A 15930-nucleotide genomic window follows, 5' to 3' on the forward strand; every position below is an offset into this window, starting at 1 on the left:
TTGTTTAGTGAACTCACTATATTCTCTGTCCCTAATGTATCCAATAATTAATGTGAGATTTTTTTAAAAATGAAAACACATTAATTTAGTGCATACAGGAATTTACCTCTGAGGAACAGAAGTGTCCTGAGCTGTTTTGGAAAGAGGATGAAGTAAAGGGATTTGAAGTATAACATAATTAAAAGCTGTTACTGCCTATTGAGAGAAAAAATTATTTAGCTTAAAAAATTTAAAGCAGTTATTTAAAAGCAGTTTTGCTTTTGTGCCTTAAAGAAGCTGCCATCTCTAGAAAAATGGTTGGATTCATCAGGTCCAGTTGTCCTGCCAAAAAATTGCTGAATAAATCACTTGGTGTAAATGAAGTACAATAGAATGCAGCTTTTTTACACAAAAACCAGAAAATAAACAAACCACCTGAGCAACCTGACAGCTGAATAAGGTTTGATCTTAAATAAAGATTTAATGGGAGTGGGCAGAAGGCTACAACTGCTGATTGAGCAACATGAAATAAATCAGGAGACTTCAAGATGGAATTATCTACTGAACTCTGCTTTCATCTTATCAAGACCCAAAATGTGTTGGAATTTAGACTGGGTTCTCTAATTAGAGCAATAGTGATGTTTGGAAATACCTTCCTAATATGTTTCTAATTAGGCTCTATAAAGCTATGGAAGCACAACTGAGTTGTTTCACAAATAACAGGGGCAGTCTATACTGGTCATTCCTTGGGTCAGTACAGTGGTAACTAGAAATCCACATGCTTTGTCATTTCTCCAGGGGATAGATCAGTAGAATAACACCATATGCATGATGACAGACCAAGTCCTTGTAAAACATCCCTCTGGTTTTAATCTGTAGTATTTTAAAATGAGTAGTATGAGCAGTAACTGATGAAAGAGTTACTTATAAAAACCCCACAGAAAGGAGCATTTAACTATAACAGTGCTCAAATACTGAACCCTTTTCTCATGGAGTCAGAATTTTATCATGCTTGTTATCCATAAAAACGTGATTAACTAAACCAGCTTGGGACTGATTCCTCCATGCTCCTTGTGTTTAAGTCCATGCTTCTGTAGGGGCAGTGAAGCAGACATTGTTAAGACAGTTATTTATGTGTAAAAGCAGTAGAACATACACAGATTGTGACCAAAACTGACCAGAAAAGGGCATTTATTTCTCTTTTGTGGAAAATTCTGGGGTGTTGACATTTTGTTTCATCCCATGCTGGAATAGATTGTTGAGACTGTGGAACTTAGAGGCAAACCAGAACGATTTGTTCCAGGTTTTGTGCGGCAGTGGTTCTTTGCCAGCCAGGGGCTGCGGGGAGCCAGGCTGGAAGGGGGCCAGCCAGGCCAGCCAGCTGGTCAGACAGCAGGGAGTGCCAGCCAGCCTGCCTGCCTGCCCTCTGAGGAGGCTTTTAGCAGAATAAACATCTTCCAAAGGAATGCCGCTCGTTCTCTTGAATCAGCATTTTTGCTGGAATATTGCTCATCGGCTTTAGTAATTCACCGTAGAAGAGAGGGAAACGGGCACTCATTGCCTGCAGGGCCTGAGTTTAGAAATCTCTTGAGACTGAGGTACAAAAGGCTTTTTTTCCTGAGCCAAAGGCATAGGGTATTAATTCACACATAAATCTGTACATAAAATACTGATTAAGAGGCATAGGGACCCGACTTTGGAGTGGGAGTTGGTTTTTGATCATCCTAATGAGAGCAGAGCCAATAGTGCAGGAAATGTGCTGTAGCACTGCAATTTCATCTGGCTTCTGCAATGGGGAAAGAGCCATGAGGAGTGAGCTCTTTGGATCCCTTGAACCACTGCTCTGTCAATTCTCAGTGCTAGTTTTGACCTATAAAGTCCTCAGGGAGTGAGAGAATCCCACGCATCTCCCTCTTTCAGCAACTGATTTTGCCCCTTCAAAACAGCAACGGCTTCTGATTTTTTCCTTTTTATAGCTGCTCACATGTGTAGAGATATTTTGTCTTTTTTTCTAGAGGAAGTATAGACTCTGTCCTTCAATGTAAATGCTACTCTTGGTATTACTTATTGTTGTTTGGGTCCTGAGCAGCATGAGGTCTGTATGAACCAATTTGAGGGCTTGAAACAACTTAATCCAGTCTAATGCCTTGTGTTTTGCTGCCTCTTCCTTCAACAGTTTCACATACTGAATTTACTCTTCTGTAACTTGCCTTTAATATGTTTTAGAAGTTTCTTCCATGGATTATAATCACCATCATTATTCAAAGCAGAAAAACAAGGTAATGGGTTTTTCCAGGGTATAAAGATGTGGTAGTTATTCACAATAGAGGTCTATTTAGCTTTGTCTAATGCCTCTGGTGAAGATGATTAAAGAAGAGTAAAAGAAGACCCTGTATATCCTTTCCCGGGTATGCTTTCTTAACTCCTAGTAATCAACTCCACAGGAATTTTCTTTGGTGGAAGTTTCACCTTGTTTAATTGCACTTAAATTCATTAAAGTATGTTACATTTGTTTGTAATTTAGCTTGCAGAACATGAACTAAAGATAAGTGCCACAAAGTAACTTTTGATTGAGAGAGAAAATAACTCATTCTTGGTTTTTTCTTGTTGAAATAGTCATCTGGCCTTCTCTTGGCTGTAGTTTTCTGTAAATGTATTGTATCACCAGGGCAGGAAACACAAGTCTCTATTTTGATATATCCTGTGTAACAGCTGAGGGGTGAGGGTTAGGGTTGAGGAACTCCTCGAGTTCTGCAGGTCAAGAGTAGCTGACAAGTATAAGATGCAGCCTGAAGAAACTAAAATTTCAACTCATAATACTACAAAATAGCTGCTGGGTCTGTCTAGCAACATAATTAAAAACAAAGCTGAAAGAACAGTTGACCTGCATTCGTGTTAGTCTGGCAGCCTGGGAAATCATGTAGCTGTGAGTCTCCATATTCTCACAGTATTGTTTTAATAATCTTCCCTAAAATAGATAAAGTAACTCCTGGTTTGCTGGGGCATGTCCTAAATAAACCTATGGCAATAAATGTACCTGTATGCTGAGTAGAAGCATTATTGTATAGTAGTCGAAATAAAGCTCCAGATCTCCTTGTCTGGGAATGTGATATTAAATTTGTTTCATATGAAACATAAAGGTGTAAATTGGAGATGGAGAAGTCCAGGAGGGCTGTCAAGTGTATGTGTGTTAGGAGCAAATAAAGCCTGTCGGGTCAAATACATTCCTGCTGGCTGTGAGTGGTGCAGCTACATGATTATAGCATTTTGCTGTAACCAAGGGTATCAAAAGCTGCTGCTCTTGATTTTGTTACCAGGGAGGGGAGGAGAAAGGTGCAATTCAATTCAAGGAAAGATTTTGGGTTTTTTTTAAATTTCTCCAGTGGTGAATTATTGTATTTCATCTCTAGAAAGTCATGCAAGTGTTTTGGGACTGGGCTGACTTATATTCTTCCCAATAGAAGTATCTTATCTTGGTGCATGAAGTAAAGTATTGGAGGAACAGATCCTCCATCTCTGCAGACTTTCGAACCCATGGCAAGAAAATTGTCCTATAAATCAGATAAGCTATTATCTATGTCTCCATGGAAAGCCACTTATGGCCATGTTAAAAGATACATTTTGTGGGTTTTTTTCACTGCACTCAAGGGTGATGAGATGTAGGAGAAAAATCATGAGATTAAAAAGGACCCAGGGAGAGAATTTAAAACTAATATCCTGAGGATGAGAGGGATATAATTATGAACAACTCCTGACCTGGCTAGTTTTTTTAACTCTTGTTCCTCTGCATTCTTCAGCAACTCTCTTCAAGGAGAAAAGGAGTAGGAATGTGTAAGTATAGTTTTTCCTAGAAGGTTGGAGCCCTGTCATTATCTGGGAATTGAAACATCTCCTTCAACCCACTTTTACAATCTGAAAAGGCCTGTATTTTCTCCAATATCCTTTTTGCCTGGTCTACACTATGGGTAATTATTCTCAATGTTAATGGCCAAATACATAGGTATGCTCTAAAAATACCTCTTGCCTAGAACTGGAAAACAGAGGCAAGCCCGCTGTGCTGTCCCCAAAATCTAGCCTTTGCTCATTGCTTTTGTAGCCTTTCTGGACTGCACTGGTCCATCCCGAGCTCCCTAAGGTATTCGATGCCTATGATCCTGTGGGGTGGACTTTTGAACATTTTACTATTCAAAGAATATGAGAAAGCAGGTTTTAAAGGAGATTTTCACTGTTTAGCCTGAACCGCAGGTAGAAGGGCTGATGAAGACAGGAATTAAAGCCTGACTGGCTAGTACTTAGATTAATGTTATCTATTAATGTCAAGGATTAAAAAAAACTTTCTGTAATCCATAACTGAAATTCTCTTAATTGTCACAAATCAGGTAGGACAGCCACAAATGCTCTCTTTGATGTTGCTGTCCTAAATGGCTTCTTTTTTTTTTTTTTTTTTTTTTTTTTTTTTAATAAGGTAAAGAAATCACTTAGTAGTCAAGTAGAAAAAACTGGGATGGACAGAAGTTTTCAGAAAACTAGTAGAGAAATGCAGGTTCAGAAGAGACCCTGGTAAAAGGAGATACTGATATTCTTGTGGTAACCCAAATTGATATATTGTCATGGTGAGGAAAAAAAAAACGGCAATTGATTGTGAAATGAAGATTGCTTGGGAGGGGAAAGTAGCTCTGTATTTTTATAATTTGTGTCTTTATTCTTGGGTAAGGAGTACAGGAAAAACTGTGTGTGAGGAAAGCTGTGGGTAGAAAGCCAATCCTGTTGGCTTGTGCCTGATCTTATGCCCTGTGGAGTCAACAAGAAAAATGGCTGCAGAACCCCAACTGAGAACAGATAAGAGGAAAAATATGATAACCTGAAACAGGTCAGTGAGATAAGTCAAAATAAAGCCAGCCAAGTGCAGTCAGGGAGAGAACATATGTGCCAAAGAGTATGAAAAGCTGCTAACTGTATTCTGTTAAACTTACTCCTTTTTTTGATGGATGGAGAATAGGGATAAAATTCACTTTAGTGTAAAGGTATCAAAATGTTGTAAACTTGTGTACCAGAAAGTGCCTTTTTACATGCCTGATAATTTAACTGACTTAATTCTTAGGGAATGGGTCTGTTGGACATACACCAACTTCATAGGCTAATGCTGAGCCTGAGCTCCCAGATGCTCCAATTCCTTATGCAATGTCAGGGAATTCTAGATCCAAAGGTTGGAAGTCATGCTTGCAGGAGCAGCCGCAAATGTGCTGTGTTCAAAAGCAGCGCGTAAAGCACCACCAGCACAATTTGTGCTTGGGTTATATTTTCAGGTGGGTTTATTTTTATAAACAAGGGATCAGGAAACTTGTTGGTTTAAATCAAAGTTCAACTTCTTTCACAGTTGTTTGGTTCCAGCAGGTGTTGATTTCATCATGTATTGTGAAAGAGGAGTAAATTGTCAGTGCAGCAAAGCTACCTGTGAGCAGATAAGCAATCAGACAAATTGCAGCAGCTGGGGATAAATTGGCTTCATTTATGGAAATGAATTAAATTTCTGTCTTGCTCACTGGAGATCTAGTTTTCTGCATTTGTTGAGCAATGTTGGTCTCTAAAGATGCCTTTGATCGTGCACTTAATATACATCTTAACTTTTGCAGCATAAAGTCAATTAAGGGAACCTTTCCTTGCGGTTATCTTGTGTACGGGAAGTAGGCCATAGTCTCAGCCAAGCACCATTCCGCCTAATTTTCTTGGCTCCCTAAACTTAGCTTGAAGAGCTGTCACTGGAGAAAAAAACCACTTAGACTCCATAACAGAGAAAACACTAATTTCCTTTGGCTGACAACTCCTACAAGGGGTTTTTTTAGTGAAGCAGAAGAAGGGCTGCGGGGGGGAAAAAAAAAAAAAAAAAAAAAAGCCTTTTTGCTGGTATCAAAGTATCAGCCCAGCCCTCAGCTCTCCCTGCTAGCCCATCTCTTGGGAGAGTAGGTGGATGCTGGGCACACCTGGCATAGAAAGGAGGCCGCACCAGGGAGCCCAGGGCCAGAAAAGGCACGTGGAGAGATGACAAATAACAAAGCAAATGCAATTATTGGCCTTTTGTGGCTTGACTCCACATAAACAGGCACAGCGCAAAGGTCCCATGTCCAGATTAAAATTCCTGAACTTCTAGTGTTTAATTAATGATTGCTTCTATGCAAGTAAACTCATAGGCCTGTGCATTTGTCTGTTCTGCTTGTGTGTGACAAATGTTGTCTGAAGAGCTATAGTACAAAGATACATTGTAGGCCTTGAAAGGGCGTTAATTTCTCTTTTGCTCCTCTGATAAAATGCTAAAAAAGTGTATTTTGTCGGTCACTTGTCCTCCACCTCCACCTGTCTTTTTCTTGGTAATTTCTGGTCTGACTCCACTCAAGATCTGGAAAAAGCCATTGAGAGAGGAAGATTTTCTTCCTGCACTGTTGAACGTAAGGGTATTGCATGAGCTCTGGAGTGAGGTTGATGCCTTAAGTTTTACCTTTCATATTTTCAGATTCTGTGCTGCCAAGGGCTGTAGTTCTCAGCTTCATATTAAGTGTCACTTAGCTCTCTTCACAGAGTAGGGAGACAAAACAAATTCTTTTCCTGCTGGAGGATTCCAATCCAATCCAAAAATCCAAGGACAATGGCTACAAGTTTTCAGGCCCAAAAGCACAAACAACAATGTACTGAAGAGAGAAAACAAGAAGGATGGGACTTCCTAATCTGAAGCTGTAATTGGACAATTAAACCCCAATATGCAAATGGACCAAAACTTTAAAAAGTGTGAGACCTCATGACCGATCATCCATTTTGTGACCATTTTAATTCCACCTTGGTGGGCAGCCTTGGTCAGGCTCTTGTGCTGCGCAAGGTGTACCCTTAAAGGCCTTTTAATAAATACCTACTTTATTCTCTAGCTCTGTCCAGTCTCTGTTCCAGGTCAGCCTTCCCAAGGCATCAAGGTACCTTCTTAATCTCAGAGATCTCCAGAATAAAGTGGACAGTAGCGGGAATTTGCCTAAATTCTGTTAAATGTAAATTTTTTTTTTACATTTTTTGCCACTGTCTGAAATTTTGTAGTGGTGAATATTATGATTTTGATCCTGACATGTGTGTTTGGCCTGTTTTATAATGAGGGAGATGTGAAGAAGATCCTTGGAAGACAGTATTGAAGTTGGTTGTATAATGGACGTGCCAGGAATAATTTTTCTTGCTTAGTGGGTGTGTGTGTTTGGCTATTTTTATGCAGTATAAGAGACTTTGTACTGTAAAAAAAGATGATTCTCAATTCTGACACACATTTTAAAAGCTATGGCCTTACAAGCTCTGTCGATGCTTCATGCAAGTAACACACTGCTGTAAGATAGGACCTACAATTCAGAACTCTGCTCCAAACCCACGTTGCTCAGCAGAATCTGCCTACTGGTGCAGCACTTTATCAATATCTATGAAGTGTTACTTGTATGCTTGTTCCCAGCAGAGATCAGATCAGATTTTAAATGCATGCAGATGGACGCAGGTGTCTTAACAATTTAGAAAATCCAGTATTTTTTTTTTGCTGGGTAATTTCTTGTTTTAACTTAATTTGTTTAAACTTAATTATGTTGACTTGGTTACCTGTGCTATGTGAGTAGGTTTAAGCTGTGCTGCACAAGTGAGTTGGCGTTGCCTGGGCATTTTTCCTGGACAAATTTGTGTTTGCATAATGCTTTTTTGACATTACCTAGAAATATCAGGTTCAAAAATCTTGTCAGGTTTCTCTCACTTTTATTTGTATGGAAGAAGTTCTTGCAGTCATTATAAATTATCTAAATAATTTTATTAATATCAGAATTATCAAAGTCTGTGGGAGGGGCTTTTCAGAAAAAGAAACATTTAATAAAAGGAGGGAGGGACTGTCTCTGAGTAAGTCATTAGATTCTTTTGCTGTGCTGAGCTTGGCTGAATTACTTCGTGACTAGATTTCTTCCTATTTGTTCTACTTTTTTTGCACAAGTAAGGTAAAGAATGATAAAATTATTTGGATAAAATAGTTTTGGAATGCTAGATATTTCAACATCTGCATTGAACAGCACTGATTCCAAATACTTCTTAAAATATTCTCTAATTTGTAACATTTCTTTTAAATGGATATGTCTTTTTCCTGTCTGGATTTGTGCTTTTGAAGGAGTTTCTATAGATGCTTCAGTAAAGCTGAGCTTCTTTTATTCCCAAATGTTTTTAGACTGGAAAGGACATAGTTTTGTACTCTTAACTACAAAGGACCATAGCAAAGTCCCCATTCCAGTTTATAAATAACCATATACTGTCACTGTCCTTCCCTGGGCTGGGCCCTGAATGAAGGACTTTTTCTCTATAGATTTAATTTAAATTGTATCTCCATTAGAAAACAGCACCCCCTGGAAACTGGATCTTGATATTAGGATAGTGAAAAGATAACTTAGCTCTTTCCAAGCAGCACTCTGTTTTATTTATTTAATTAAGGTTTTTTAATACATGTGGAGGGATCCCAAAGCACAAGAATGATACGTTTAGGCGAATGGATATTAAAAGTTCCTTGGATTGCAACAGAGCAAGAAGAGGAGGGATTGTTTTATCTTTTTGGTTTCTTTTTCAGATTGTTGGTGAGCCTGTGATACAAACAAGTCCTTAGAAACAGAGAAGATGGAAACACATACAGGGTATGAGACTTCAGACACAGTCTCATCCTTCCTCAGTTGCAAGAGCTTTGTTTCACAAAGCACCTCAGAAATGAGGCTGAGAGCCTCTGAGGAGTTGGTTCAAAACTACTTTTGGGACCCTGTTTCCCCTCCTGCAGCCTGTACAGGTCAGGGTGGTTTTATTGCCTTTGGTGCAGTCTATTTCTAGTTCTACAGAATAAGAGTGGCTGAATTTTTATTGGGTTCTAGACAGCAATAAGCTTTGCTGACTCTGATTTATTTAAGTGCATCTGATACAATGCTTTAAAATCTAGAAGGAAAAACAACTTGAATTAAAAGCAGCAGCTGTGGGATTTCCCTATGGTATTGATGTATTATGGGTTTATAATGCTGTTGAAGCAAATGGCAAGGTGCTGGGGAATGCTGAAAATTGCACACACAAGGAATTTGCAATATTGTCCAGGCCGGCTTTAGGATTTTTATTTGTAAGGAAGGCAGTACATCCTACATCTAAAAATTGCCTGAATTATTACATGAGTTTACGTTAATGAATAAGTTTGGGAGGTTTTTTTTAAAGGTAAGTTTGACAAACCTGTAATTAGAACTGTGTGGGTTTCTGTTTGTTGTTTCTTGTTATCCTGCCCAGAGTTTTCTACTTGGGCAGCAGAAACAATGCTGTGTGAGCAAAAGCAGGCTGGAAAGGGCAGGAACAAAAGTGGGAATAAAAACTTTGAGCCACGACCAGCAAATATATCAAAAGGATAAGCCTTCTAAGCAGAACATTCAGAAAGTAGGACAGGTACACGTAAGTGATGTAGGTGTAGAAGAAACAATCCACCAAGTTCAGCTGTCTCCACCTGAATTGCAATAGAAAGTCAACCCCACAGAAATGACCTGTACAAATAGAGGTAGTTTAGCCAGAAGCAATACCTGTCTAATACTGGTTTATTCCACTTATGTTTTACACTCATCTCTCTGACTGTTTAAAGTCCTTTTAAGTTAAATTTTGACCTGCTTTTTTATCCCTGTCCCAAAACTACTGAGACGTTTAACTTAATTTGAATAATCATTTAATTGACTAGGAAAGTGATTACTCTAAATGGCAGCTCAGTTGTCATACTGCTCTTAGAGAGATTATTTCACCCTTAAACATATTGAGTATTACTAAGATTAGTTCTGCTTATGTCACGAGGTGCGGCTGTGACGTGAGTTGCCTTCATGTGAATGAAGGTGGAAGGCTGAACCCTTTGATCCAGTTAGCCAATACCTTGGAATGATCTGGAGACTAATGGAAATTAAAGTCTCAAAGGTGTATTTTTAAATCCAGTATGAGAGGCATTCCTTTCACCTGGAAAGGTCACAGCTAAGGGCTTGCATCCAGCTTTACCTATGCTGAGGGTTGAGTCATAAAGAAGCCTATTCAAAGGCTGGACCACCTAAATGCTGCTCCAGTCCTCCCAGCAGTGCTTGGCAAAGTGCAGTATGTATGCAGAGGCACATGGGAGCATATTTGCTTTGATGGATGTTGTACTATCAATAGAGAGGAATGAATTTCATTTCTCTTTCAAATACATACATTTCATAAGAACTCATCATATTCCAGTGCTTTAAGTTCCCTTTTCACTGCCATTCTCATAATTTGCTAGTTTTCTTTAAGCCAGCCCTAATTTTCATGTGACTGTAAGTGTTAAGTATTGTTTGAAATAGAAGACACAAGAATTTTAGGTCACCTACAGTATTGCATTTATCATAGAACTACACTTGTACATTTAAATGATGCTAAATTAGTTTTCCATTTCTGTCACATACATCTGCACTTTTTAGATGAGAGAAAATCAATCACAGGCTAGAGATTGTATCTATCTATAGTTAACAAGAGCTTTACTTACCCATAAAAGCTGTAGCTCTCCAGAATGGGGACAATAAAGAACAGCTGATCTGTACTCTGAGTCTGTGTCCTTTACAGCTACCACGCTGTGAATAAGGGGGAATATTTTATAGCTTTCAAGCTGATGAGCAGCCTGCAGCATGCTCACTCTTTCCTCCTCCTGCCTTTTCCTGTGACCCTGCTCTTCAAATGCATCTAATACTCCATAATTACTTAATCCTCCACCACTAGTTTTGTTTCCAGTTCTTAGATGTCATTAACAGAAATGGGAAGATAGTAATTGTCACCCTGGGAGAGAGCCTTTCAGATCTTCAAAACAGTTTTTAGTGAATTTCCCTCTGCTGTCATTCAGAAGAGTGATTATTGAATCTAATAAGGAACAGAATTCCAAGACAGACTAGATTACGATTGGCGTCTACTTACAGCCAGATTTAGGAGTGCTCCTAGAAGCTGATTCTAAAGTCTAGCCAAATTTTATCCCTACCTGGACCTCACCTGGCAGGTGCTAAGGGCTTGAGAAATAGTCCAAGCCTTTCACACTCATCTTTCAAGTCTATGGTTAAAATGTAAAAGAGGATAATTTTCTTTTTTCTGTAAAGGAAACTTTAGAGCCTGAAGGTGTCATCTCTGACTTACTGTTTTTGATCAAGTAGAATGCTTTCTGAAATATTCTCAATTATTATTTTGTAATGGTTATCAAAAAAAGCATAGCTTTTCAAAAGAAAAAAGGTTATCAAAAATTGCTGTTTTTGAAGCAATAGTTGGAAAATAATGTACAGGGTTGTTTGGGGGGGTTTTTTTGTTTGTTTTTGTTTTTTGTTTTTTTCTGTTGCCTTTCTAAGCCCACTTTATGGGAGAGTTGAATCTCTAATAAATAAGAGCCAGTTATAGGACAGCTTACGAAGCATGTGCTGTGTTCTATTCAGGATGCATTACAACCCCCTAGTGTTGCTGCAGCCTGAGCCAGAGGAAATGCTGTCTGCCAGTTAATACTATTTAAAGATTGTTCCAGTAAGCAGATTGAGCTTCCCAGCGTGGTGCTGCTTGGTGGGGGCTGTGTGTTGCAGTCTGTGGTTGTAACAGTGGCTCCAAGTCTGTAGCATCCTAAAACTTCACTGCACCATGGAATTATAATCACTGTGGTGATTATAACGCTGGAGGGAGTTTAATTTGCTGACTCTTAAAAAGCAATCTGATAATGAGTTTGGAGCCTGAGGATCCTGTAAAGGAGGTGGAGATGTTTTACTGGCTCTCTTGCTCGATAATTAAAAAGTTGGTCCCTTTGGCTGGGCTTATGGAGGGGGAGGATGAGCTGAATTCTTTCTGGCATTATTTGTTTTTTTCCACTTGAAATGACATGTCCTGCAAAGTTGCATAGGAATTGGAAAATAAAAGTCCTAAGGTAAAGATTGCTACCTTATGTCCTGTAATGGGGAAAATTCTTGTGTGTACTGCATTATGTTGGCATTGTCACATCCAGAAAAAAATGCTTTTTATGGATGATGAAGCGGAGCACTTATGCTTGACTGCTTAAAAGGGACCAAAATCAGTCATGGATTAAGCTATGTGTCACAAAATGATGGGACCTTCCTGCTGGTTCAGAGATGGACAAGATGAGCTGGTTCTTGTTGGCTTTGGGGTATCACAGGTACTGCTGTTTATTGAGGTCAGAGTGCATACTGAGGCTTAGGCAGCATTGCCACATGCTGTCAGCATGGCCAGAGGTTGAGATATTTCAGACATGCAAGCAAGGGGGGTAAATGTTAGCATTTTATTGGTAGAGCTGGTAAAGTGTGAAGCCCCAAAAGAGCCCAGAACCTGGGAGGATGAGTAGGTAATGGTACTGCAGCATTAAACATGCCAGACACATTCATCCTCCACAGGGGCCAGTTCCAGTGTGTTCTGAAGTCAATAGGAATTTTTTCAAAGAGCCTGGATCAGGCTCATGGATATGAAGAAAATGGTAATCATGAAAAAAAATTAACAGTTTTCCTTGGTAAAAGACTAAAGATAACAAAGGAAACAAAATGAGGTATGTAGTAAATGGGTGAAGACAAGTAAGAAATCACATCAGATAAACACATCTTGAGTGTCATTCATCATCTTGCTGCAGTGAATACTAATGGGGGAGCAGAGGTTCATAACACTGCACAAAGCACTGACAAGCAGCCAGGTATGGAAATTCTGTGCCAAATGAACTGTGATTTTATATGCAAACTAATCAGGTTCAAAGATTATGACAAAATAAGATGGTTTGGGAATCCAAATTTATTGACAGCAGCACTGTCAAGCTAAAATGCTCTCTCTGTTTGCACCTAATCCTACAAATCTGTTGCAAGAGACACTGCTCAAGGTTCTTACCAGCATCAGGTACTGATTGTGCTGGGTGCTGTACAAATGCACAGGGAGCAATTTTTGCACTGGAAAAGTTGGCACCAAACTGGAAAATCAAAAGTTACCTCACCAGTAACCTGGTAGAGGGTCAGTGGCAGAGGCAGTGAGAGGGGCCAGCAGTGTCCCTGCCCCTCAGGTGAGGAACAAACTCAGCTCTGGTGCAGCATTAACTGGCCAACCCTGCTGAGAGGAACAATGTGCTGGGGTCTGAGGCAGGCCCTGTGCCTCTACAGCTTCTGGGGTAAAGCTGGGCCTCCACCTGGGGGTCCTGAGCTGTGTTTATGCCTCCCCTTCTGGGCACATCCCAGGACTGATAGGCAGGGAGAAACTATTTTCTCTGCAGATACCAATGAAAAAACTTCCTTTCAGCAAAAGAAATTATCTAGAATAAATAGATGAGTCTTTCTTCCTTTCTTAGTTGATGGATTGCTTTAAGTTAATCTAATATTCTGCACTGTGATGTATCTCTCATCTGAGAGTTAATTTGCTGCTTTAATTTTTTACAAGGTGGAAATGTGATTCATTTGATTGTGGCTTCAAGTAAACTGTCCTCTTCCCAGGAGAAAAAAAGAGTGGACAGTGTGTATCTATGTTGATCTGAGCAGTAAAGTACCAGAAAAAGAATTATTGGAAAGGACTCTCTGCACTGGGGAACATACTCTGATTTCATATATAGCACTGTTTATCTTGTCTGCCTTTGAATACTAGTGAAAGGGTATGTTGGTCTGGTTCACAGGTCTGGTAGATGCAGTTATTTTGGGAAACATCAAAAGATTTTTAGAAAAGGAACTATCATTTTACTTGCTCAGCACGAAACTTCTGCAACTGTGATGAAAATAAACCGAACAGAAGGGAGAGTGGAGGAGTTAGAGCAGAGGGTGAGCATATCTGAGAGGAGAAGCAAGCTGGAACCTGTGGTCGTGCTTCAGTAAACTGCTTTGGGGAGAGAATTTGGAATAGGCTGATCTACAGCAGCACATTAAGATGCACAGTGAGTGCCATCCTTTCCATGGGGACACAGGGAGCAGTGCCCAAAATCACAGTGCTCTGAGATGTGGCTGCACCTCCCTGGGTGCTGCAGTGGTGCTCCAGCTGTGTGCAGGGCATCAGAGATTTATTGCCCGTTGCAATTCAGATTACTCTGTAGTACTTAGATGAGGAATCCATTTTAGCAAATACCATTGTTGAGTTTAGAGATACACTTCTGATTTATTATGAAAATCGTTATATAGTCTTATAGGTAAAACCATGTAATTACAGCTACCGGAGTTCTGCCCAAGATCTCCTGGAAAGAAGCACACGCATCTATTGTGTGTACTGGATTTACTCTACATATTCTTGTGCATGCTGAATGTGATGTGAGCATATTGTTTGTCCTGTTTTTCTTGCTGTTTTATAATGTCTTGTAACTCCAAGTCTGAGTAGGCTACAGGTATCACCAAATCCAGGATAAATTGCCACTATGAATGTGTAGCACTCTGGTCCCCATGTACTCTCTAGTGACAGAATTGGTGCATATCCAGGGACCATGTTTGGAGTTCTTAAAGTTTGTTCAGGGGGTTTTTTAATGGGATAAAGCTAATGGTCATATTCCCAAACTGAACCTTTCCTGATGGTGAAAAAAGACTTGTTCCATAAGTGTATGAATTGCTACTGCCACTCTTCTTTCGCTTCCAGACTTGCTTAGTCTGGCATTCCTAATTAATTAAAAGCAGCAACATTATAGTGACAATCAGTAGTACTTCAGGTGTCCTATTCCACACATCCATAAAGTATCTAGATCCTCAAATCTATTTATTTTTCAATAGTTTTGTCTGTCTCTGCTCTCCCCTACTGCAATTTTTTATGCACCACTTCTTGCTTTCTGTTTTGTGTGGTGCTGGTGCGATAAAAATATACATACACCCACAGATTTTTATGCTTTTTAGTACAGGATAAAAATACTAAATGGAAAGCATCAGATGCCTGTCAGCCTGAGTATCTTCAGCTGAGGAAAAAAACACCATATCCTGCCTTTCTCTTGACTCACATTTCAAAGCAGCTGATTTGGAGATTCCTGTGATGGACAGAGACTTGATGGAATTGAAGTCTGTGATTTTTTGGAACCAGAAAGAAACTATCCTTTCTAAGAAAGGGGGAAGGTGGAAAATATCAGTCATTTCAGTCCTCATTGCTAGGAGATGCTTCTGGAAAGCAAAGGAATGGTGATCGTTTGTGATCCTGGCAGAATTTAACTTTAGTCTGGAAGCTTGCATATGAAGATTCAAGTTGTTGGTAGCGCTGCAATGATCTGGTTTCTACTTTGTGTGAGTCACTTTTATGAGTCCCACATGCTAGTGTTTCTCAGGAGTTTCAAAACACTATTCTTACTCTTGTTTGGTGCAAGAACAGTGTCACAGAAGAAGTTCAGGTTAACCCCAAGGCATAAGCAGCATTGGTCTCAGGAGGATGACCAGACCACTTCATGCTGAGGAGTAAGAGCTCTGTCTGCAATGGGTTTGGAGTTACTATCCTTCACTTCTGCAACACTTTAAGGAGTGCTTTCGGGGCAAATGATTTCTGGGACCTCAGTCCAGAAAGTCGTTGACACTCTTGAGTTTCTTTCACTTTGACTTTGCCAGTCTTGCACTTCAGTCCTAGTGGACCAGCACACACCTTTATTGTGATGCAGGCTGCTGCGGTGTGTTTTAGCAGTCTGGTGGGTTTGTGCAGATGCTGCTGCCCCTGGAAGTCCTCAGGCTGCTTGGAAGGCCATGGCACAGAGTTGCACAGATGCAGCTGTGTCTGAGCTGCTGTGTGCAAAGATTTATTTCTTTGCAGGTTTTCATTAAAGGGGTTAAAGCAGGGTTAATACTTCCCTTTCTCCCTGGAGTAGAGGCCTTAGTAATTAGGCAGTGAGTCCTTGGTGTGAATTAGAAATCTGTGAATTGCATTAAGGCAGTAAAGCCTGAACAGTCTCAGTGCATGTTCCTGAACTCTGCTCTGTGGGGCAGGAGCTGGGGACCTGTGTGA

At 39.9% G+C, this 15930-nt stretch overlaps 1 protein-coding gene across 1 annotated transcript in view; it reads right to left on the minus strand.

The window, feature by feature from the left end:
* LOC136294101 (rap1 GTPase-GDP dissociation stimulator 1-like) overlaps positions 1-10666 on the minus strand; it is a 29788-nt gene extending 19122 nt beyond the window's left edge. Inside the window, 2 exon segments of the mRNA XM_066191551.1 lie at positions 10526-10577; positions 10580-10666. Coding sequence (XP_066047648.1) covers positions 10526-10577; positions 10580-10666 — 139 coding nt within the window.
* Positions 10667-15930: the final 5264 nt, after the last annotated feature.

The sequence above is a fragment of the Chamaea fasciata genome, unplaced genomic scaffold, assembly GCF_029207755.1.
Source record: "Chamaea fasciata isolate MVZ Bird 193981 ecotype frontalis unplaced genomic scaffold, bChaFas1.0.hap1 SCAF_9, whole genome shotgun sequence".
In the NCBI taxonomy this organism is placed as follows: domain Eukaryota; kingdom Metazoa; phylum Chordata; class Aves; order Passeriformes; family Sylviidae; genus Chamaea; species Chamaea fasciata.